General features: G+C 47.9%; 3 protein-coding genes and 1 long non-coding RNA gene across 4 annotated transcripts; all 4 read left to right on the top strand.

The window, feature by feature from the left end:
• The first annotated feature begins 280 nt into the window (after positions 1–280).
• On the top strand, positions 281–2306 carry LOC136719402 (zona pellucida sperm-binding protein 4-like). Its single transcript, XM_066697326.1, has 8 exons — positions 281–443; positions 576–763; positions 859–904; positions 962–1165; positions 1257–1446; positions 1533–1680; positions 1757–1835; positions 1934–2306. Exons 1-8 carry the CDS (start codon positions 281–283, stop codon positions 2113–2115), a joined length of 1200 nt encoding a protein of 399 aa, XP_066553423.1. The 3' UTR covers positions 2116–2306.
• A 9788-nt stretch (positions 2307–12094) lies between these two features.
• Positions 12095–14120, top strand: LOC136719404 (zona pellucida sperm-binding protein 4-like). Its single transcript, XM_066697327.1, has 8 exons — positions 12095–12257; positions 12390–12577; positions 12673–12718; positions 12776–12979; positions 13071–13260; positions 13347–13494; positions 13571–13649; positions 13748–14120. Exons 1-8 carry the CDS (start codon positions 12095–12097, stop codon positions 13927–13929), a joined length of 1200 nt encoding a protein of 399 aa, XP_066553424.1. The 3' UTR covers positions 13930–14120.
• Positions 14121–16514: 2394 nt separating this feature from the next.
• On the top strand, positions 16515–17792 carry LOC136719405 (zona pellucida sperm-binding protein 3-like). The gene is made up of 5 exons (XM_066697328.1): positions 16515–16877; positions 16971–17089; positions 17164–17267; positions 17360–17537; positions 17636–17792. Exons 1-5 carry the CDS (start codon positions 16515–16517, stop codon positions 17790–17792), a joined length of 921 nt encoding a protein of 306 aa, XP_066553425.1.
• Positions 17793–17911: 119 nt separating this feature from the next.
• LOC136719251 (uncharacterized) lies at positions 17912–18640 on the top strand. The gene is made up of 2 exons (XR_010805391.1): positions 17912–18390; positions 18492–18640. It is a non-coding gene; the product is annotated as an uncharacterized LOC136719251 (long non-coding RNA).
• The last annotated feature ends 3341 nt before the right edge of the window (positions 18641–21981 follow it).

Genomic DNA, 21981 nt, shown 5'->3' on the forward strand with positions numbered 1-21981 from the left:
ATGAGTGCTCAGTAGGTAGGGGAGCTGTGCGTTGAGAGCCGGGGCAGTGAAGTGAGCGCAGCGGGGCGCGGCGGGCTTGCCGACAGACAGTGATGTGGCATCTGACAGTGATTGTGCGGCAGCAAAGCGAGAGCTCCACCAAAGAGCCCGACTGGCCCGCTGGGGTGGCTGAAATCCTCGTGCAGCCTGCTGCGCCAGGGCCAGCCCTGAGCCAATCAGGGCGCCGGATTATTTAAGGAGCGGAGCGCCGCTTCTCGGCACTTCGTTGCCGAGTTGCACAATGGACAGGTCTGGGATGAGCGTGCGGGTCTGGAGTCTTGTCTGTCTGCTGATGGCGGCTGCGGTGGACGTGTCTATAGCCCAGGGTCAGAACTGCTCGGTTAGTGACAACGAGAAAATGGCGTGTGGCGCCCCTGCAATCAGTAGAGCCGACTGTGAAGCGAGTAACTGCTGCTTTGATCAGAGGGGAAGACAGCCCTGTTATTACAGCAATGAGGGTGAGTGGTATGGGCAAAATCTCGTACAAACGGCTCCTGAGCGCATTGCTTTGCTAATCTTCTCCCCTCTCCCTCCAGTGACTGTGCAATGCACCACGGATGGTCAGTTTGTGGTTGTAGTACCCAGGAATGTGACCAGGCCTCCGCTGAGCCTTGACACCGTCAGCCTGCTGGGGGGTCAGGGCGCCCCCTGCAGCCCTGTTGGCACCACTGCTGGCTTTGCCTTGTTCCAGTTCCCAGTCAGTGCCTGTGGCAGCACACTGAAGGTGAGGAAGCGGTTCCCAGCTTTGGCCTGAGCATTGCAGCGCCTTGTGCTGATTGTCTTGGCTGTATAACGTGAGGGTCTGCTTCCCTCTTCCAGAGTGAGGGTGGCGATGTGGTGTACGAGAACACGATGTCCTCTAAACGTGATGTGCAGGAGGGGCCTGATGGCTCCATCACCAGGGACAGCTACTATGAGTAAGTGGGGCTCCCCAGTGGCCGTCTCCATGTGCCAGTACCCGACTGGGTCCAATGGCTGCCTGCTTCTCCTTCCAGGCTGACCTTCCTGTGCAAGTATTCGGGCAGTGAGCTTGTTCCTGTGGAGGCTGTAGTGTACACTGCAGCCCCGCCTCCTCCTTCAGTCGTGGCCCCTGGACCTCTCAGTGTGGAGCTCAGGATTGCAACGGGTACTGTGATGAGCCCTTGTACATGGCCATGCTATGTACTGGTTTCCAATGCATGCTGGCTTCCTAAAGCTCTCCGTCGTTCCTCCTGTAGAAGCTGTGTATGACGCCTACTACGGTGATGGGGACTACCCCGTGACCAAGGTCCTGCGGGATCCTGTGTATGTTGAGGTTCGCATCCTGAATAGGACCGACCCCAACATTGTCCTGACTCTGGAAGACTGCTGGGCAACTTCCACCCCCAGCCCGCTCGGCCAGCCCCAGTGGAGCCTGCTGGTTGCTGGGTAACTGGAGCCCTGTATCTCTTGCCGGCCAGCTTGTGTTGGTGGTTTAGGCAGACCTCTTGACCCATGTGTGGTGCTCTTTCCAGGTGTCCGTACAGAGATGACCAGTACCAGACCACCTTGGTTCCTGTGGCTGGCTCTTCAGGGCTGCCATACCCAACGCACTACAAGCGCTTCATCGTGCAGATGTTCACTTTTGTGGATGCTGGCTCCCAGCTCCCTCTGAAGGCGAAGGTAAGGGTCTATTGGCCAAGGAACGCCACATTCCCCATGGCGGCATTGTATTGTACTGCATCTCGTGCTCCCCCAGGTGTTCATCCACTGTAGTGCAGCAGTGTGCCAACCCAGTGCTACTGACCGCTGTGTCACTCCGTGCAACCAGAGAATGAGTGAGTGGCTCGGTTCCAGTGTGAGCTGGACTGGCATCTTTCCCTAAGGCTCCCCCAGTGGAGGGGCTGCTTCTGTAATGCTGCTCTTGTCCCTTCAGGGAGAGCTGTTGCCCCGGTGCAGAGGGCCTCCAGGGAGATGGCCGTGGTGTCCAGTGGGGAAGTGATCCTGACTGCCTCTGAGCTCCCTGCTGTGGACAGGAGGGCTTCTCCCAGTGAAGGTGAGGAGGGGAGCTTTGACACTCTGCTGGCGCTCAGCCCTCTCATGTCTGCACCCTTGTGAGCTGCCTGTCCCTCTCCCGTCTCCACAGTGCCCCAGGCTTTCGGCTATGGTGTGCTGACCGTGGCTGCCTTCACGGTGCTTGTGCTCTGTGCTGTGGTGCTGGCGGCTGTGTGGAGAGCCAGGCCCCACATGCGGGCATCCCAACTGTAACTGGAGCAGGTTTTTGAATAAAATGTGGACTGTGAAATGTCTGACTCGCTCCGTTTCTTCTTGCCTTGCAAAGATCCTTCAGCCGTGTGCTCCAGAGCCTGACTCCAGGCCCTCTGTTCAGTGGCTGCTCTTCCCTCTAGTAATGCACGCCAACCGGTGAGTAGTATTCGTGGCCCTACTGTGCCTTTTACAGGGGTGGCAACAAGTGGCCCCTCCTTGTGTCCGCTGCTCAGAATTCCCTTTCGTGTGTGAGGGGTTGCTGAGAGTATAGTCCTGAGGTGGATTAAACTTGGTCTTTTGCTTGATCTGTATTGATTGGCATGTTGCCCAGATCCAAAGAAGAAATCCCAATAAGCTTCCTGTATCCACACTGTAAAAAATCTCTGTAGTTTTGAAGGTTAATTAACTAACTGTAATAGTGAAGGTTGAAATATGTTTATTCTTTAATGACAAACTACCGTATAATCAGTGTTCACAACTGTAAAATAACATTTAACAGAATCTCCGTTAATTCTGACGGTTAAAATACAATGATAATGAATGTTGAAAACAGTGTCTTTTTTATTACTTGAATTTTAAACCACTGTAAACCATCGTGAAACTAGAATTTCACTCGGTTAGTGAAGGATAAAAGACTGTAAGTCTGGGGGGAGTCGAATAACCTAACCGCGGTGCAATTCAGATTGCTTTAAAACCCCTTACAATTCGACATTTGTTTCAATTTGGCACTGCGCTGTATTCTACTTTTCAAATGAGTCCGTGATCTACAATATGCGATGTGTTCTTTTTATACCTGCTGTATAATCCTGCACTTAAACTGCCTTGTATCTACAATACTTGAGACAGTGGTATCGGACGCTGATGTAACGGTCACATTATTTGTTCCAATTTGTTCTGCCCCGTAGGTGACTTGAACCCGTATTTGCTCTTCTACTGACTCCGTCTTTCTGAAGTTATTGAATAGTATTGCAGTTACTCCGGTTGGGTCTGAAGTGATCATATTTGAGCTTTTGTATAGCTTATAGGTTATACGTCTACATCGCCATGGATAACGCCTGCTAATACATGAATTCTTAAACTAATTTCATTTACTTTCATGACGAATATATTTATGAACCATTAAATATTGTAAATGTAGTCACGGTTGTGAAGGTGTAAACCGTAGGCTGAAGAGAAAGCCAGCAATGGGATGAACACACATGTTATATGTCCCGGAGAGAAGGTACAGAATTCTAGCAACTCGTAAAATGAAACACTGAAATGACGTAATGACACATTCTGACCAATCGTAATGAATATGAGGTCAAAACGCGTTGCATGCCCCCTTTCAATAATTGTGTACAGTTGCTGCCGCAATATTCAACGTGTCCGACTGATGAATTGACATGATTCGTGTGGAATCGTGAGATTATTCATCAATAAGGGACTAAACCGCAAAGAGCAATCAGCAACGCCTATATATTTTCTATTTCTTGAAATATTGTTTTGAGCAGATTGTAAAATGATGAATTGTATTGTACATTACAATGAATTGTATTGTAATGAAGTTGTATTTTCCACCAATCACGAGCTCTATGGATAATTCAATTAAAACCGCCATGAACGCTGTTGACAACCCATTTCCCAAGTTCAATCGAGCCAAATTCAAAGTAATTAAAGAATGTTAAGTTAGTGAAATAAAAAGGTGCAAACGAATGTTGAAGAAAACATATCAAATACAAAATGAAGTCAAGTGACTGTGTCACAGATACGGCAATCTGCAACCCGTGAATTACATCCCTGGCACAGTGTTGAGAAATCCTTGTGCACACTGTCATTGAATTGTAATAATGAGACTGCGTTTGTCTCGGATAATCCCAGTTCCCTAGTAAAGGCATGAAATGACATGCTTCGAGGTGTATTGCAAAATTCAATACAGCACCTGGTATTCTGTTGATAACTTGACTAATTGACATGATTCGCGTGGAATCGTGAGATTATTCATCAATAAGGGATTATTTAAAAAGACGACACGGCCACCTATCGCGGGGAGGAAAGCAGGTGGCAGGGTCCTAGTTCTACGAACTCACAGGCTACTATTATAATCATTAGCTGGAGTACTGGTAGTGGTACCAACAGCATTGAATTGAGTGTTGCTCATCTGCTCTCTGTAGCCTAAAAAATGAAGTCGGGACAGCACGAAACACGCTCACACAGCGGCAAAATCGGTTCCGTCGTCACTACTCGCTGCACCTGTGCAGGACGGGACGCACTGGGATCCGCGCTGGATCCGCGCCGCTGCTGTTGCAGCCCCACTTGTCGCCGAATTCCACGTGAAAATGTCGCGCTGTCTCCTCAGAGAGACACGCTGAGCGGGATCATCTCAGTGTATAAAAGGAGGCGGTGTGGGCTGGGTAAGCATCGCGAATCTGTGAGCTGTTCTTGTATTTTCGCCACAATGCTACGTACGAGGGCTTCTTGGTGTGGGCTGCTAGTGCTGTGTGTGTTCGCTGGGCTCTGCGACGCCGGCAGAGTTTCTAAGTGGGCGAGAGCCAAGCCTGCAGCCAGAGCCAAGCCTCCCGCCAGAGCCAAGGCCGTTGTGCGAGTGGATTCTTCTCTGTTCAAGCAGCAAGTCTCCCCCGTCGTGTGGGCACAGTGCGGGGACAGCGCGATCCAGGTGTCGGTGGAGAGAGACCTGTTCGGTACCGGCGAGCTGATCCAGGCTGCGGATATCCAGCTGGGAGGCTGTGCGCTCAGTGGGCAGAACGACACGGTCCTGGTCTTCCAGTCGGAGCTGCAGGGCTGTGGCAGCGCCCTGTCGGTAAGTAGGGGAGGGGGGAGAATACGGCTGTAGACTCGCACGGTGAATGGGTTAAACCATCCTGAGCTTAACCGTTGTGCCTTTCACTTGTAGATGACCGAAGACGAGCTGGTTTACAGCTTCTCCCTAAACTACCACCCGTCCCCGATTGCCAACACTGGCATCGTGAGAACCGACCCTGCTGTTGTCCACATCGAGTGTCACTACCTCCGGTGAGGACTCTGCTGCAGTACTGCTTCAGCCTAGCTGCTGTAGGATCGGTGTGTAATTGCTGTCTGCTCCATAGGCTCCACAATGTGAGCAGCGATGCCCTGCAGCCAACCTGGGTCCCATACACCTCCACCAAGTCTGCGGAGGATCTCCTGGACTTCTCCCTGCAGCTCATGACTGGTAGAGGCCAACCTAATGCAGCTCTAACCCTCCCGTGTACTGGAGTGCTGCTCTGCTCTGTAGAGGCCTCATGCTGCTCCCCGTCTCCGCAGATGACTGGAGCTCCCCTAGACCCTCCAACGTGTACTTCCTGGGGGACGTCCTGAACATCCAAGCCTCCGTCAACCAGGCCAGCCACGTGCCCCTGCGGCTGTTTGTGGACAGCTGTGTGGCCACCTTGACCTCTGACCCGACCTCTTCTCCCAGTTACACTTTCATTGGGAACTATGGGTGAGTGAGATCCCATAGCTAAGCATGGCCAGGGTGCTTGCAGGTGTTGGGTGTCGACTCCGAGCAGGGACTGATCATGGATTTCCTCCTGTCCCCAGTTGCCTGATTGATGCCAAGGTGACGGGCTCCAGTTCTCACTTCATGCCAAGACCTCAGGACGTCACTAAGCTGCAGATGGTGCTTGATGCCTTCAGGTTCCACAATGATGCCAACAGCTCTGTAAGTCTCCCAGCCACTCTGCCTCTGAGCTTTTGACTACTGCTTTTGCATCTTTGGCTTGGTTGGCCTCTGCTTTCTCAACTGTGTGGCTTCTTGGGCATTGAAGCAGCTCTCCCAGGGTGCACTAACTGTGCCAATGTCTGTTCTGCTCAGATCTACATGACCTGCCACCTGAAGGTGACTGCTGCTTCCCAGGCTGTGGACAACCTGGACAAGGCCTGCTACCCTGTGGGCAACAGGTAGAGGGGGAGGAGGGTGCTTGAGGCCCTTGGTGTCCTTCTCCGGGTCTCCGTCCTGATGGCTGTATCCCTATTGTAGCTGGAGCTCGGTGGATGGGAGCGATCAGGTCTGTAGCTGCTGTGACTCCAGCTGTAGCCCTGTCTCTAAATCCAGGTACTTTGGGAGGTACAGGAGGGACTTGGCTTTCAAGGAGGGTAAGGATCCTTTGCCTGGTTGTGCGTGTGGTACTGGGGTATAGTATGTGTGGCTGGATCCAAGCCTCTCCACCTTCCAGAATGGGAAGGTGATGCCACAGTGTTTGTGCGTGTGCTGGAGAAGCCGCAGGATGCCATCCCTCCAGTGGAGACGAATGCCCAGAGGTCTCCCCTGACTGCAGAGGACCGCAAAGAAGCAGGTACTGGGGCCTATTGAAATTGGAGCCAGAGGTTGCGGTCTCTTGCTGTAGTCTGGGTTTGACCTAAAGTGAGTGACCAGTGGGGTGGGCTTTCTTTGCAGGCATCTCTGCTGAGGTTGTGCTCCTGGCTGGTGTGGTGGCTGCTGTGGCTGTGGTGTGCATTGCTGTGCTGGGGACTGTGCTGTACAGGAGAGCAAGCTCACCCACAGCTTGACTGTTGTGTGAATGATCAATAAAGCTGAGAACAGACCATGCCCTGTGTCTTTCCTGTTTGCTCTCCAAGTTCAGCAGGATGGCAATCCATGGCCACTACAGCTGGTCTAAAACTGTCCTTTAGCTCGCAGTTGGCGTGTTGCTGCTTTCCAGGATCTCTGCAGCTTTTGTGCCTACAGCTAGTGATGCCGAAAATTAGGCCCTGGAGGGCTCGAAATCACGTGTTCAGAAAAAGATTCCCACTTTCAGAACATCGCACCACAGTGCCACGGGGCTGGCAGCCTACAGCTGATCGGAGGACACTGTATCGTAGAAACTGCAGGAGGAGAACGGGGTTACAAACGCTTACATCCGACACGAAGCTACCCGGTTAGATCAGATGTGTAGATCACGAATTATTGTTCGAAAAGCAGCTTTGCATGTTAATCTATTCAAAGCAAATGTGAATTAACCTATGAGGGATTAACTTCCTGTTCAACTAACGTCATTATCTCGAAGAGAAACCTGTGCATGCGTGCGCCATGCCCGTGGCCGTTTACATATTTTTCCATAGAAACGATCATCTGATGCCACTATGCAGTGTTGGGTCTGTTACATCGAATCTGAGGTTTGATTTGAGATGTATACATTCGTCACAGAGCGGGAATCCGAGCTAGGAGTGTGTACCTTTGCGTTTGCTGTATTTTGGGTCAACTGGAGGTGATCCCAGATCGGCTTGGGCTTTTTCTCCTATGCCGAAACGCCGCAAACCCTTTGAAACTAGTCGAAACAGAATGACGTAATGAAGATAAACTGACATTGTCATTTTGGTAGCGACTGCGGAGACGGTGGCGTATACAAAAATCGAATACATGTATTTTGAACAAAAGCAGTGACTTTTTCGGGGTTCGGACCGCGTACGCCAGGCGCTCCTCTGAGCTGCAGGAGTTAACCGAGGAGCGTTAGGAGCACTGCGCGAAATAGCCGGATTTCTCGTGGACGAAAATGTAACTGTACAGACTTACGATGAGAGTGATTAGTTTGTAATGTGTTCCTATACCATACCGGTCACGACAGCAACAGGTGAGCGAGCATTCAGTGCGCTAAAACTACTCCAAACACATTTGTGCTCCGCTATGAAAGAAAAATGACTTTGATCTCAGGCACCTGCACATCAATAAGGATCTCAAACTCATTCATGGAGATGTTCATGAATTCGGCCGTCACAACAAGAGACTTGCATTCGCCTAGAAACGCCTACATCAGCGGCGGAAACCGCTTATTTCCAATGAAGGCGCACATTTCTAGCAGGTGCGCAGCATCTCGAGTCGGACAGCACTACCTAAAACTCATTCGCCACAGCCTCTCACACACTTGTGATTTGGAAATTATTTCAAAAGTTGAATATTGCGATTAGATCGCTGGAACTGATGGAGATTTGGTTGGTTTACAGTCTTAGTGGCAGAGGCTTGATTCTTAATGGGATTTTATACGTTGCAGCCCCCGTACATTTAAAGGTACACCTTGCAAAGCAAGTGAATGCGTTTTTTGTTGTTTTATGTGTGTGACAATTTCTTCGTGGGTTGTCTGTAATTGTATGAACATTAAATAGCCGTAGAGGGTTGTTGATTTGTATTGCTATAATCTCCATTTTCAGATGACCAGTCCTGCATTATTATTAGTAGTAGTAGTAGTATATAATTATTATTATTATTGATTGGCAGACGCCCTTAGCCAAGGCGACTTACAAAACATAAGCGCAATACAACGTGCAAACATAGAGTTCAGTACGAGGCATCAAACAATACAAATTCAGATTTACATAATACAAAGCAATTCAAAGCATAGTACATTTTATAAATTCCTATTTTAATCAGTTCACTTTGTGACCTGTCTCTGCTTATTCTAAATGATTACATGACTTACAACATATAGCATTGTTTTAACAGATCTTGACCCCTTTGTACAGTTGTGTTTCTATTGGAGCAATCTGTACTGTACCTTGCGCAAACGTACAGCAACTGTATCTCCTGCCTGGGATTAAAGCCACAAATCTCTGCTCCAGAGCTCTAATCCCAGCGAAGTGGCACAAAGGTTAGAGAGCCCGCTGTTTTAATGCGCTACCGGGACCTCCAAAAGAGCAGCAGTTACCTGCCGTTTGTTTCAATTGGGGACATTTTTATGGCAAGCCGTTGTGACATTTAACCCATAATTGCTGATATCTAGAATACAATTGTTGATATCAAGAATTAACCTGCTAACTGTTGATATCAACAAATGTATTTTTGATATCAAAAATGCATACTAATTAACATTCGGTTTCGTCTGCTTTCCGTGTTATAGTTAATCCCCTTCTTCGGAAAAGTCCCCAAGTAGATGTTCATAATTCAGAGCACTCAGAATGGCCATTCGTCTCGTTGTTAAAGCCTGACATTGCCCTGTTCACTGTTGAATAAACAATCTCAGCGGTAGCCATTCTCTACTGGCATTTTTCCTGTTTGTGTTTCTGGTAACACTTTACAATAATGGGCATTCATTCTTCATGAATTCCGATAGTACAACACAGGAAAAACACATGAATGCATGATGTTATTCTTGTGAACTCAGATGTATGTATATGTCTTCACACATGAATTCATGTTTTTCACAACCCCCTGGCAAGCAAGTAAGAGGGTATGAACTCATTACAAATACAAATTCAATACAAATCGAGACTGGCTATTTGAATAAAAGCAAACAAAATGTATGGATTCATCACAATTTTGAGGTTTAAAATGTATTATTGCTTGTAATAATCGGGGTTCTGTCACGTTACGTTTTCTTGTAAAGAATCATGCTTATTTACAAGCTAATGCACTTCATGTTTACAGCCAATTATTTGAAAGTCATGACTGATTCATGTTATCTCGTAATGAACACTGCATGAGCAGAGCATTATAGTAAAGTCCTTAGTCTAGGGGCAAGAATGTATAGTAAAATATGTAGGTATAGGGGTTTCATGCTGTTTGGGATGTACTACTACAAACGGTGCCCCGATGTGCCTGTGAATCGAGTCACACACGGGTCCGCTGGGTCATCAACGCGTCCCACGGCATTCAGTGATCATAATAATAACAATAATAATAATACCTTTATTTATTCAGCGCTTTTTTGATGGTGCTCAAAGCGCTTTACAGACTTTAAAAACAGAGTAAAACAAGAAAACAATGAACAATGTAATTATTACTGTTAGACAGAGGGAAATACTGAATTCCGCGTTCATGGGTCAGCGCAGCGCGGGAACTTAGGCGCCGTGATTGGGGGAGACGTCACGGGCCGAGGGCATATATAGGGGCGCCCGGTCCGCCGCAGAAGTAGGACAGGACAGAAGTGATAGAGACGGGTGTAGCTGCATTACAATGTTTTGAAAAATAAAGCCTGTTGCAGGAAACACGGCTCGGTCCGATTATTTGTTGTTTTGGTGGCGAACACACGCAGCAGATATCGCTACAATATTTACACGTATATACATGCGCTAACATTTAAAAACAATAATTGTATGCCCTTACAGCAAAGCATGAAGCGGCTATACCCACATATTTCAGTTGACTATAGTTGTTCGATCATGCAGTGTTCATTAGGAGAAAAACATGAATAAGTCATGACTTCAAAATAATTGTCTTTAAACATGAAGTGCATGTGATTAGCTTGTAAATAAGCTCGATTCCTTACGAGAAAACGTAACTTGGCATAACGCCGATTATTGCAAGAAAAATATATTTTAAAATTCAAAATTGAGATGAATCCATATATTTTGTTTGCTTTTATTCAAATAGCCAGTCCCGATTTGTACACATGATTAACACCATTTGTTGAATTACGAATTAATTCATGAGGAACATACTGCAGAAAAGAAGACCCTTAATAATCATGAATCATAATGAATTCATACCCTCTTACTCGCTCGCCAGGGGATTAAAAAAGAATTCCATATGAATAAGAGTCTTTACATCATGATGAATTCACATACTTGAATTACAAATGAGTTCACAAGAATTACATCATGCATTCATGTGTTTTCCCCGTGTTGTACTATCGGAATTCATGAGGAATTAATGCCCATTATTGTAAAGTGTTACCGTGTTTCCCCTTGCTTCGTTGTGCCATATGCTTTTATCTTGTATCAAATTAAAGACCAAGTTGTGACCTTTCGTATTTTAAGGCAAATCGGCTGACAGGCTAGAAACAAACACTCGGGCATACGCAAATCAGCCCTGTACACTAGGACACATGGCTGATTTCGCAAGCCTGTAGCCCATGCTATGAAGACTCTACATACGCGAGTAAGACATCGTTTGAAAGCTCCCGGTCTCTAGTTTCTCCAGTCTCTGGTATATTTTATAGTTTTGAAAAACGTACAATTTATTTCTCCGATCGCGGAAGATCTGAAAATAATGGGGCGGAGTGTAAAGGGTTGAGTTTCAAATCACCGGACGTCAATTAGTATGCATTTTTGATATGAAAAATAGAACCGTATGATAATTAGTATGCATTTTTGATATGACAAATAGAACCGGATGCTATAATTAGTATGCATTTTTGATATCAAAAATTCAATTTCTGATATCAAAAATACAGTTTATGAAATCCAAAATACAATTGGTGATATCAAAAATAGCAGATCATTCTTGATATCACCAATTGTATTTTTGATTTTAGAAATGATGGATTAAATGTCACAACTGCTTGCCATACATTTTCAGAGTGCACTCGGTGACGCTGGAAGTAATTGGTTCGTTGCAATCAGGGCATCAAATCGTGTTCTCGTCCCAAGTCACAAGGAGGACGTGATGAGGCACACTGTCCGTTTAAAGTTGAACTCGATGCTCAATTTCAATGTGCTTTTGCATTTCCGTTCTTTTCAAAATCCAGCATTCACTGTCTCTGAAGAAGACGTGTTACAATGTCATACAGTTATTCATCTTCACTGCTACTGTTGCGAGTGTCGCACACCGACCGTATGATGAGTCGGAACTCTCTCTAAAAAGCTGTGAAAGTCTTGGAGATGAGTGCTCAGTAGGTAGGGGAGCTGTGCGTTGAGAGCCGGGGCAGTGAAGTGAGCGCAGCGGGGCGCGGCGGGCTTGCCGACAGACAGTGATGTGGCATCTGACAGTGATTGTGCGGCAGCAAAGCGAGAGCTCCACCAAAGAGCCCGACTGGCCCGCTGGGGTGGCTGAAATCCTCGTGCAGCCTGCTGCGCCAGGGCCAGCCCTGAGCCAATCAGGGCGCCGGATTATTTAAGGAGCGGAGCGCCGCTTCTCGGCACTTCGTTGCCGAGTTGCACAATGGAGAGGTGTGGGATGAGCGTGCGGGTCTGGAGTCTTGTCTGTCTGCTGATGGCGGCTGCGGTGGACGTGTCTATAGCCCAGGGTCAGAACTGCTCGGTTAGTGACAACGAGAAAATGGCGTGTGGCGCCCCTGCAATCAGTAGAGCCGACTGTGAAGCGAGTAACTGCTGCTTTGATCAGAGGGGAAGACAGCCCTGTTATTACAGCAATGAGGGTGAGTGGTATGGGCAAAATCTCGTACAAACGGCTCCTGAGCGCATTGCTTTGCTAATCTTCTCCCCTCTCCCTCCAGTGACTGTGCAATGCACCACGGATGGTCAGTTTGTGGTTGTAGTACCCAGGAATGTGACCAGGCCTCCGCTGAGCCTTGACACCGTCAGCCTGCTGGGGGGTCAGGGCGCCCCCTGCAGCCCTGTTGGCACCACTGCTGGCTTTGCCTTGTTCCAGTTCCCAGTCAGTGCCTGTGGCAGCACACTGAAGGTGAGGAAGCGGTTCCCAGCTTTGGCCTGAGCATTGCAGCGCCTTGTGCTGATTGTCTTGGCTGTATAACGTGAGGGTCTGCTTCCCTCTTCCAGAGTGAGGGTGGCGATGTGGTGTACGAGAACACGATGTCCTCTAAACGTGATGTGCAGGAGGGGCCTGATGGCTCCATCACCAGGGACAGCTACTATGAGTAAGTGGGGCTCCCCAGTGGCCGTCTCCATGTGCCAGTACCCGACTGGGTCCAATGGCTGCCTGCTTCTCCTTCCAGGCTGACCTTCCTGTGCAAGTATTCGGGCAGTGAGCTTGTTCCTGTGGAGGCTGTAGTGTACACTGCAGCCCCGCCTCCTCCTTCAGTCGTGGCCCCTGGACCTCTCAGTGTGGAGCTCAGGATTGCAACGGGTACTGTGATGAGCCCTTGTACATGGCCATGCTATGTACTGGTTTCCAATGCATGCTGGCTTCCTAAAGCTCTCCGTCGTTCCTCCTGTAGAAGCTGTGTATGACGCCTACTACGGTGATGGGGACTACCCCGTGACCAAGGTCCTGCGGGATCCTGTGTATGTTGAGGTTCGCATCCTGAATAGGACCGACCCCAACATTGTCCTGACTCTGGAAGACTGCTGGGCAACTTCCACCCCCAGCCCGCTCGGCCAGCCCCAGTGGAGCCTGCTGGTTGCTGGGTAACTGGAGCCCTGTATCTCTTGCCGGCCAGCTTGTGTTGGTGGTTTAGGCAGACCTCTTGACCCATGTGTGGTGCTCTTTCCAGGTGTCCGTACAGAGATGACCAGTACCAGACCACCTTGGTTCCTGTGGCTGGCTCTTCAGGGCTGCCATACCCAACGCACTACAAGCGCTTCATCGTGCAGATGTTCACTTTTGTGGATGCTGGCTCCCAGCTCCCTCTGAAGGCGAAGGTAAGGGTCTATTGGCCAAGGAACGCCACATTCCCCATGGCGGCATTGTATTGTACTGCATCTCGTGCTCCCCCAGGTGTTCATCCACTGTAGTGCAGCAGTGTGCCAACCCAGTGCTACTGACCGCTGTGTCACTCCGTGCAACCAGAGAATGAGTGAGTGGCTCGGTTCCAGTGTGAGCTGGACTGGCATCTTTCCCTAAGGCTCCCCCAGTGGAGGGGCTGCTTCTGTAATGCTGCTCTTGTCCCTTCAGGGAGAGCCGTTGCCCCGGTGCAGAGGGCCTCCAGGGAGATGGCCGTGGTGTCCAGTGGGGAAGTGATCCTGACTGCCTCTGAGCTCCCTGCTGTGGACAGGAGGGCTTCTCCCAGTGAAGGTGAGGAGGGGAGCTTTGACACTCTGCTGGCGCTCAGCCCTCTCATGTCTGCACCCTTGTGAGCTGCCTGTCCCTCTCCCGTCTCCACAGTGCCCCAGGCTTTCGGCTATGGTGTGCTGACCGTGGCTGCCTTCACGGTGCTTGTGCTCTGTGCTGTGGTGCTGGCGGCTGTGTGGAGAGCCAGGCCCCACATGCGGGCATCCCAACTGTAACTGGAGCAGGTTTTTGAATAAAATGTGGACTGTGAAATGTCTGACTCGCTCCGTTTCTTCTTGCCTTGCAAAGATCCTTCAGCCGTGTGCTCCAGAGCCTGACTCCAGGCCCTCTGTTCAGTGGCTGCTCTTCCCTCTAGTAATGCATGCCAACCGGTGTGTAGTACTCGTGGCCCTACTGTGCCTTTTACAGGGGTGGCAACAAGTGGCCCCTCCTTGTGTCCGCTGCTCAGAATTCCCTTTCGTGTGTGAGGGGTTGCTGAGAGTATAGTCCTGAGGTGGATTAAACTTGGTCTTTTGCTTGATCTGTATTGATTGGCATGTTGCCCAGATCCAAAGAAGAAATCCCAATAAGCTTCCTGTATCCACACTGTAAAAAATCTCTGTAGTTTTGAAGGTTAATTAACTAACTGTAATAGTGAAGGTTGAAATATGTTTATTCTTTAATGACAAACTACCGTATAATCAGTGTTCACAACTGTAAAATAACATTTAACAGAATCTCCGTTAATTCTGACGGTTAAAATACAATGATAATGAATGTTGAAAACAGTGTCTTTTTTATTACTTGAATTTTAAACCACTGTAAACCATCGTGAAACTAGAATTTCACTCGGTTAGTGAAGGATAAAAGACTAAGTCTGGGGGGAGTCGAATAACCTAACCGCGGTGCAATTCAGATTGCTTTAAAACCCCTTACAATTCGACATTTGTTTCAATTTGGCACTGCGCTGTATTCTACTTTTCAAATGAGTCCGTGATCTACAATATGCGATGTGTTCTTTTTATACCTGCTGTATAATCCTGCACTTAAACTGCCTTGTATCTACAATACTTGAGACAGTGGTATCGGACGCTGATGTAACGGTCACATTATTTGTTCCAATTTGTTCTGCCCCGTAGGTGACTTGAACCCGTATTTGCTCTTCTACTGACTCCGTCTTTCTGAAGTTATTGAATAGTATTGCAGTTACTCCGGTTGGGTCTGAAGTGATCATATTTGAGCTTTTGTATAGCTTATAGGTTATACGTCTACATCGCCATGGATAACGCCTGCTAATACATGAATTCTTAAACTAATTTCATTTACTTTCATGACGAATATATTTATGAACCATTAAATATTGTAAATGTAGTCACGGTTGTGAAGGTGTAAACCGTAGGCTGAAGAGAAAGCCAGCAATGGGATGAACACACATGTTATATGTCCCGGAGAGAAGGTACAGAATTCTAGCAACTCGTAAAATGAAACACTGAAATGACGTAATGACACATTCTGACCAATCGTAATGAATATGAGGTCAAAACGCGTTGCATGCCCCCTTTCAATAATTGTGTACAGTTGCTGCCGCAATATTCAACGTGTCCGACTGATGAATTGACATGATTCGTGTGGAATCGTGAGATTATTCATCAATAAGGGACTAAACCGCAAAGAGCAATCAGCAACGCCTATATATTTTCTATTTCTTGAAATATTGTTTTGAGCAGATTGTAAAATGATGAATTGTATTGTACATTACAATGAATTGTATTGTAATGAAGTTGTATTTTCCACCAATCACGAGCTCTATGGATAATTCAATTAAAACCGCCATGAACGCTGTTGACAACCCATTTCCCAAGTTCAATCGAGCCAAATTCAAAGTAATTAAAGAATGTTAAGTTAGTGAAATAAAAAGGTGCAAACGAATGTTGAAGAAAACATATCAAATACAAAATGAAGTCAAGTGACTGTGTCACAGATACGGCAATCTGCAACCCGTGAATTACATCCCTGGCACAGTGTTGAGAAATCCTTGTGCACACTGTCATTGAATTGTAATAATGAGACTGCGTTTGTCTCGGATAATCCCAGTTCCCTAGTAAAGGCATGAAATGACATGCTTCGAGGTGTATTGCAAAATTCAATACAGCACCTGGTATTCTGTTGATAACTTGACTAATTGACATGATTCGCGTGGAATCGTGAGATTATTCATCAATAAGGGATTATTTAAAAAGACGACACGGCCACCTATCGCGGGGAGGAAAGCAGGTGGCAGGGTCCTAGTTCTACGAACTCACAGGCTACTATTATAATCATTAGCTGGAGTACTGGTAGTGGTACCAACAGCATTGAATTGAGTGTTGCTCATCTGCTCTCTGTAGCCTAAAAAATGAAGTCGGGACAGCACGAAACACGCTCACACAGCGGCAAAATCGGTTCCGTCGTCACTACTCGCTGCACCTGTGCAGGACGGGACGCACTGGGATCCGCGCTGGATCCGCGCCGCTGCTGTTGCAGCCCCACTTGTCGCCGAATTCCACGTGAAAATGTCGCGCTGTCTCCTCAGAGAGACACGCTGAGCGGGATCATCTCAGTGTATAGAAGGAGGCGGTGTGGGCTGGGTAAGCATCGCGAATCTGTGAGCTGTTCTTGTATTTTCGCCACAATGCTACGTACGAGGGCTTCTTGGTGTGGGCTGCTAGTGCTGTGTGTGTTCGCTGGGCTCTGCGACGCCGGCAGAGTTTCTAAGTGGGCGAGAGCCAAGCCTGCAGCCAGAGCCAAGCCTCCCGCCAGAGCCAAGGCCGTTGTGCGAGTGGATTCTTCTCTGTTCAAGCAGCAAGTCTCCCCCGTCGTGTGGGCACAGTGCGGGGACAGCGCGATCCAGGTGTCGGTGGAGAGAGACCTGTTCGGTACCGGCGAGCTGATCCAGGCTGCGGATATCCAGCTGGGAGGCTGTGCGCTCAGTGGGCAGAACCACACGGTCCTGGTCTTCCAGTCGGAGCTGCAGGGCTGTGGCAGCGCCCTGTCGGTAAGTAGGGGAGGGGGGAGAATACGGCTGTAGACTCGCACGGTGAATGGGTTAAACCATCCTGAGCTTAACCGTTGTGCCTTTCACTTGTAGATGACCGAAGACGAGCTGGTTTACAGCTTCTCCCTAAACTACCACCCGTCCCCGATTGCCAACACTGGCATCGTGAGAACCGACCCTGCTGTTGTCCACATCGAGTGTCACTACCTCCGGTGAGGACTCTGCTGCAGTACTGCTTCAGCCTAGCTGCTGTAGGATCGGTGTGTAATTGCTGTCTGCTCCATAGGCTCCACAATGTGAGCAGCGATGCCCTGCAGCCAACCTGGGTCCCATACACCTCCACCAAGTCTGCGGAGGATCTCCTGGACTTCTCCCTGCAGCTCATGACTGGTAGAGGCCAACCTAATGCAGCTCTAACCCTCCCGTGTACTGGAGTGCTGCTCTGCTCTGTAGAGGCCTCATGCTGCTCCCCGTCTCCGCAGATGACTGGAGCTCCCCTAGACCCTCCAACGTGTACTTCCTGGGGGACGTCCTGAACATCCAAGCCTCCGTCAACCAGGCCAGCCACGTGCCCCTGCGGCTGTTTGTGGACAGCTGTGTGGCCACCTTGACCTCTGACCCGACCTCTTCTCCCAGTTACACTTTCATTGGGAACTATGGGTGAGTGAGATCCCATAGCTAAGCATGGCCAGGGTGCTTGCAGGTGTTGGGTGTCGACTCCGAGCAGGGACTGATCATGGATTTCCTCCTGTCCCCAGTTGCCTGATTGATGCCAAGGTGACGGGCTCCAGTTCTCACTTCATGCCAAGACCTCAGGACGTCACTAAGCTGCAGATGGTGCTTGATGCCTTCAGGTTCCACAATGATGCCAACAGCTCTGTAAGTCTCCCAGCCACTCTGCCTCTGAGCTTTTGACTACTGCTTTTGCATCTTTGGCTTGGTTGGCCTCTGCTTTCTCAACTGTGTGGCTTCTTGGGCATTGAAGCAGCTCTCCCAGGGTGCACTAACTGTGCCAATGTCTGTTCTGCTCAGATCTACATGACCTGCCACCTGAAGGTGACTGCTGCTTCCCAGGCTGTGGACAACCTGGACAAGGCCTGCTACCCTGTGGGCAACAGGTAGAGGGGGAGGAGGGTGCTTGAGGCCCTTGGTGTCCTTCTCCGGGTCTCCGTCCTGATGGCTGTATCCCTATTGTAGCTGGAGCTCGGTGGATGGGAGCGATCAGGTCTGTAGCTGCTGTGACTCCAGCTGTAGCCCTGTCTCTAAATCCAGGTACTTTGGGAGGTACAGGAGGGACTTGGCTTTCAAGGAGGGTAAGGATCCTTTGCCTGGTTGTGCGTGTGGTACTGGGGTATAGTATGTGTGGCTGGATCCAAGCCTCTCCACCTTCCAGAATGGGAAGGTGATGCCACAGTGTTTGTGCGTGTGCTGGAGAAGCCGCAGGATGCCATCCCTCCAGTGGAGACGAATGCCCAGAGGTCTCCCCTGACTGCAGAGGACCGCAAAGAAGCAGGTACTGGGGCCTATTGAAATTGGAGCCAGAGGTTGCGGTCTCTTGCTGTAGTCTGGGTTTGACCTAAAGTGAGTGACCAGTGGGGTGGGCTTTCTTTGCAGGCATCTCTGCTGAGGTTGTGGTCCTGGCTGGTGTGGTGGCTGCTGTGGCTGTGGTGTGCATTGCTGTGCTGGGGACTGTGCTGTACAGGAGAGCAAGCTCACCCACAGCTTGACTGTTGTGTGAATGATCAATAAAGCTGAGAACAGACCATGCCCTGTGTCTTTCCTCTTTGCTCTCCAAGTTCAGCAGGATGGCAATCCATGGCCACTACAGCTGGTCTAAAACTGTCCTTTAGCTCGCAGTTGGCGTGTTGCTGCTTTCCAGGATCTCTGCAGCTTTTGTGCCTACAGCTAGTGATGCCGAAAATTAGGCCCTGGAGGGCTCGGAATCACGTGTTCAGAAAAAGATTCCCACTTTCAGAACATCCCACCACAGTGCCACGGGGCTGGCAGCCTACAGCTGATCGGAGGACACTGTATCGTAGAAACTGCAGGAGGAGAACGGGGTTACAAACGCTTACATCCGACACGAAGCTACCCGGTTAGATCAGATGTGTAGATCACGAATTATTGTTCGAAAAGCAGCTTTGCATGTTCATCTATTCAAAGCAAATGTGAATTAACCTATGAGGGATTAACTTCCTGTTCAACTAACGTCATTATCTCGAAGAGAAACCTGTGCATGCGTGCGCCATGCCCGTGGCCGTTTACATATTTTTCCATAGAAACGATCATCTGATGCCACTATGCAGTGTTGGGTCTGTTACATCGAATCTGAGGTTTGATTTGAGATGTATACATTCGTCACAGAGCGGGAATCCGAGCTAGGAGTGTGTACCTTTGCGTTTGCTGTATTTTGGGTCAACTGGAGGTGATCCCAGATCGGCTTGGGCTTTTTCTCCTATGCCGAAACGCCGCAAACCCTTTGAAACTAGTCGAAACAGAATGACGTAATGAAGATAAACTGACATTGTCATTTTGGTAGCGACTGCGGAGACGGTGGCGTGTACAAAAATCGAATCCATGTATTTTGAACAAAAGCAGTGACTTTTTCGGGGTTCGGACCGCGTACGCCAGGCGCTCCTCTGAGCTGCAGGAGTTAAGCGAGGAGCGTTAGGAGCACTGCGCGAAATAGCCGGATTTCTCGTGGACGAAAATGTAACTGTACAGACTTACGATGAGAGTGATTAGTTTGTAATGTGTTCCTATACCATACCGGTCACGACAGCAACAGGTGAGCGAGCATTCAGTGCGCTAAAACTACTCCAAACACATTTGTGCTCCGCTATGAAAGAAAAATGACTTTGATCTCACGCACCTGCACATCAATAAGGATCTCAAACTCATTCATGGAGATGTTCATGAATTCGGCCGTCACAACAAGAGACTTGCATTCGCCTAGAAACGCCTACATCAGCGGCGGAAACCGCTTATTTCCAATGAAGGCGCACATTTCTAGCAGGTGCGCAGCATCTCGAGTCGGACAGCACTACCTAAAACTCATTCGCCACAGCCTCTCACACACTTGTGATTTGGAAATTATTTCAAAAGTTGAATATTGCGATTAGATCGCTGGAACTGATGGAGATTTGGTTGGTTTACAGTCTTGGTGGCAGAGGCTTGATTCTTAATGGGATTTTATACGTTGCAGCCCCCGTACATTTAAAAGTACACCTTGCAAAGCAAGTGAATGCGTTTTTTGTTGTTTTATGTGTGTGACAATTTCTTCGTGGGTTGTCTGTAATTGTATGAACATTAAAAAGCCGTAGAGGGTTGTTGATTTGTATTGCTATAATCTCCATTTTCAGATGACCAGTCCTGCATTATTATTAGTAGTAGTAGTAGTATATAATTATTATTATTTATTGATTGGCAGACGCCCTTAGCCAAGGCGACTTACAAAACATAAGCGCAATACAACGTGCAAACATACAGTTCAGTACGAGGCATCAAACAATACAAATTCAGATTTACATAATACAAAGCAATTCAAAGCATAGTACATTTTATAAATTCCTATTTTAATCAGTTCACTTTGTGACCTGTCTCTGCTTATTCTAAATGATTACATGACTTACAACATATAGCATTGTTTTAACAGATCTTGACCCCTTTGTACAGTTGTGTTTCTATTGGAGCAATCTGTACTGTACCTTGCGCAAATGTACAGCAACTGTATCTCCTGCCTGGGATTAAAGCCACAAATCTCTGCTCCAGAGCTCTAATCCCAGCGAAGTGGCACAAAGGTTAGAGAGCCCGCTGTTTTAATGCGCTACCGGGACCTCCAAAAGAGCAGCAGTTACCTGCCGTTTGTTTCAATTGGGGACATTTTTATGGCAAGCCGTTGTGACATTTAATCCATAATTGCTGATATCTAGAATACAATTGTTGATATCAAGAATTAACCTGCTAACTGTTGATATCAAAAATGCATACTAATTAACATTCGGTTTCGTCTGCTTTCCGTGTTATAGTTAATCCCCTTCTTCGGAAAAGTCTCCAAGTAGATGTTCATAATTCAGAGCACTCAGAATGGCCATTCGTCTCGTTGTTAAAGCCTGACATTGCCCTGTTCACTGTTGAATAAACAATCTCAGCGGTAGCCATTCTCTACTGGCATTTTTCCTGTTTGTGTTTCTGGTAACACTTTACAATAATGGGCATTCATTCTTCATGAATTCCGATAGTACAACACAGGAAAAACACATGAATGCATGATGTTATTCTTGTGAACTCAGATGTATGTATATGTCTTCACACATGAATTCATGTTTTTCACAACCCCCTGGCAAGCAAGTAAGAGGGTATGAACTCATTACAAATACAAATTCAATACAAATCGAGACTGGCTATTTGAATAAAAGCAAACAAAATGTATGGATTCATCACAATTTTGAGGTTTAAAATGTATTATTGCTTGTAATAATCGGGGTTTTGCCACGTTACGTTTTCTTGTAAAGAATCATGCTTATTTACAAGCTAATGCACTTCATGTTTACAGCCAATTATTTGAAAGTCATGACTGATTCATGTTATCTCGTAATGAACACTGCATGAGCAGACCATTATAGTAAAGTCCTTAGTCTAGGGGCAAGAATGTATAGTAAAATATGTAGGTATAGGGGTTTCATGCTGTTTGGGATGTACTACTACAAACGGTGCCCCGATGTGCCTGTGAATCGAGTCACACACGGGTCCGCTGGGTCATCAACGCGTCCCACGGCATTCAGTGATCATAATAATAACAATAATAATAATACCTTTATTTATTCAGCGCTTTTTTGATGGTGCTCAAAGCGCTTTACAGACTTTAAAAACAGAGTAAAACAAGAAAACAATGAACAATGTAATTAATACTGTTAGACAGAGGGAAATACTGAATTCCGCGTTCATGGGTCAGCGCAGCGCGGGAACTTAGGCGCCGTGATTGGGGGAGACGTCACGGGCCGAGGGCATATATAGGGGCGCCCGGTCCGCCGCAGAAGTAGGACAGGACAGAAGTGATAGAGACGGGTGTAGCTGCATTACAATGTTTTGAAAAATAAAGCCT

The sequence above is a fragment of the Amia ocellicauda genome, chromosome 23, assembly GCF_036373705.1.
Source record: "Amia ocellicauda isolate fAmiCal2 chromosome 23, fAmiCal2.hap1, whole genome shotgun sequence".
Classification (NCBI taxonomy): Eukaryota; Metazoa; Chordata; class Actinopteri; order Amiiformes; family Amiidae; genus Amia; species Amia ocellicauda.

Excerpts from the sequence above, each read along its gene's own strand:
- LOC136719402 (XM_066697326.1), top strand. The coding sequence starts at position 281 with ATGGACAGGTCTGGGATGAGCGTGCGGGTCTGGAGTCTTGTCTGTCTG. Across the intron at positions 905-961 it reads GAACACGATGTCCTCTAAAC|TGGGGCTCCCCAGTGGCCGT; the intron begins GTGATGTGCAGG and ends ACTATGAGTAAG. Across the intron at positions 1,166-1,256 it reads GGAGCTCAGGATTGCAACGG|AAGCTGTGTATGACGCCTAC; the intron begins GTACTGTGATGA and ends TTCCTCCTGTAG.
- LOC136719404 (XM_066697327.1), top strand. The coding sequence starts at position 12,095 with ATGGAGAGGTGTGGGATGAGCGTGCGGGTCTGGAGTCTTGTCTGTCTG. Across the intron at positions 12,578-12,672 it reads CCTGTGGCAGCACACTGAAG|AGTGAGGGTGGCGATGTGGT; the intron begins GTGAGGAAGCGG and ends TCCCTCTTCCAG. Across the intron at positions 13,650-13,747 it reads TCCGTGCAACCAGAGAATGA|GGAGAGCCGTTGCCCCGGTG; the intron begins GTGAGTGGCTCG and ends TTGTCCCTTCAG.
- LOC136719405 (XM_066697328.1), top strand. The coding sequence starts at position 16,515 with ATGCTACGTACGAGGGCTTCTTGGTGTGGGCTGCTAGTGCTGTGTGTG. Across the intron at positions 16,878-16,970 it reads GCTGTGGCAGCGCCCTGTCG|ATGACCGAAGACGAGCTGGT; the intron begins GTAAGTAGGGGA and ends TTTCACTTGTAG. Across the intron at positions 17,268-17,359 it reads CTCCCTGCAGCTCATGACTG|ATGACTGGAGCTCCCCTAGA; the intron begins GTAGAGGCCAAC and ends CCGTCTCCGCAG.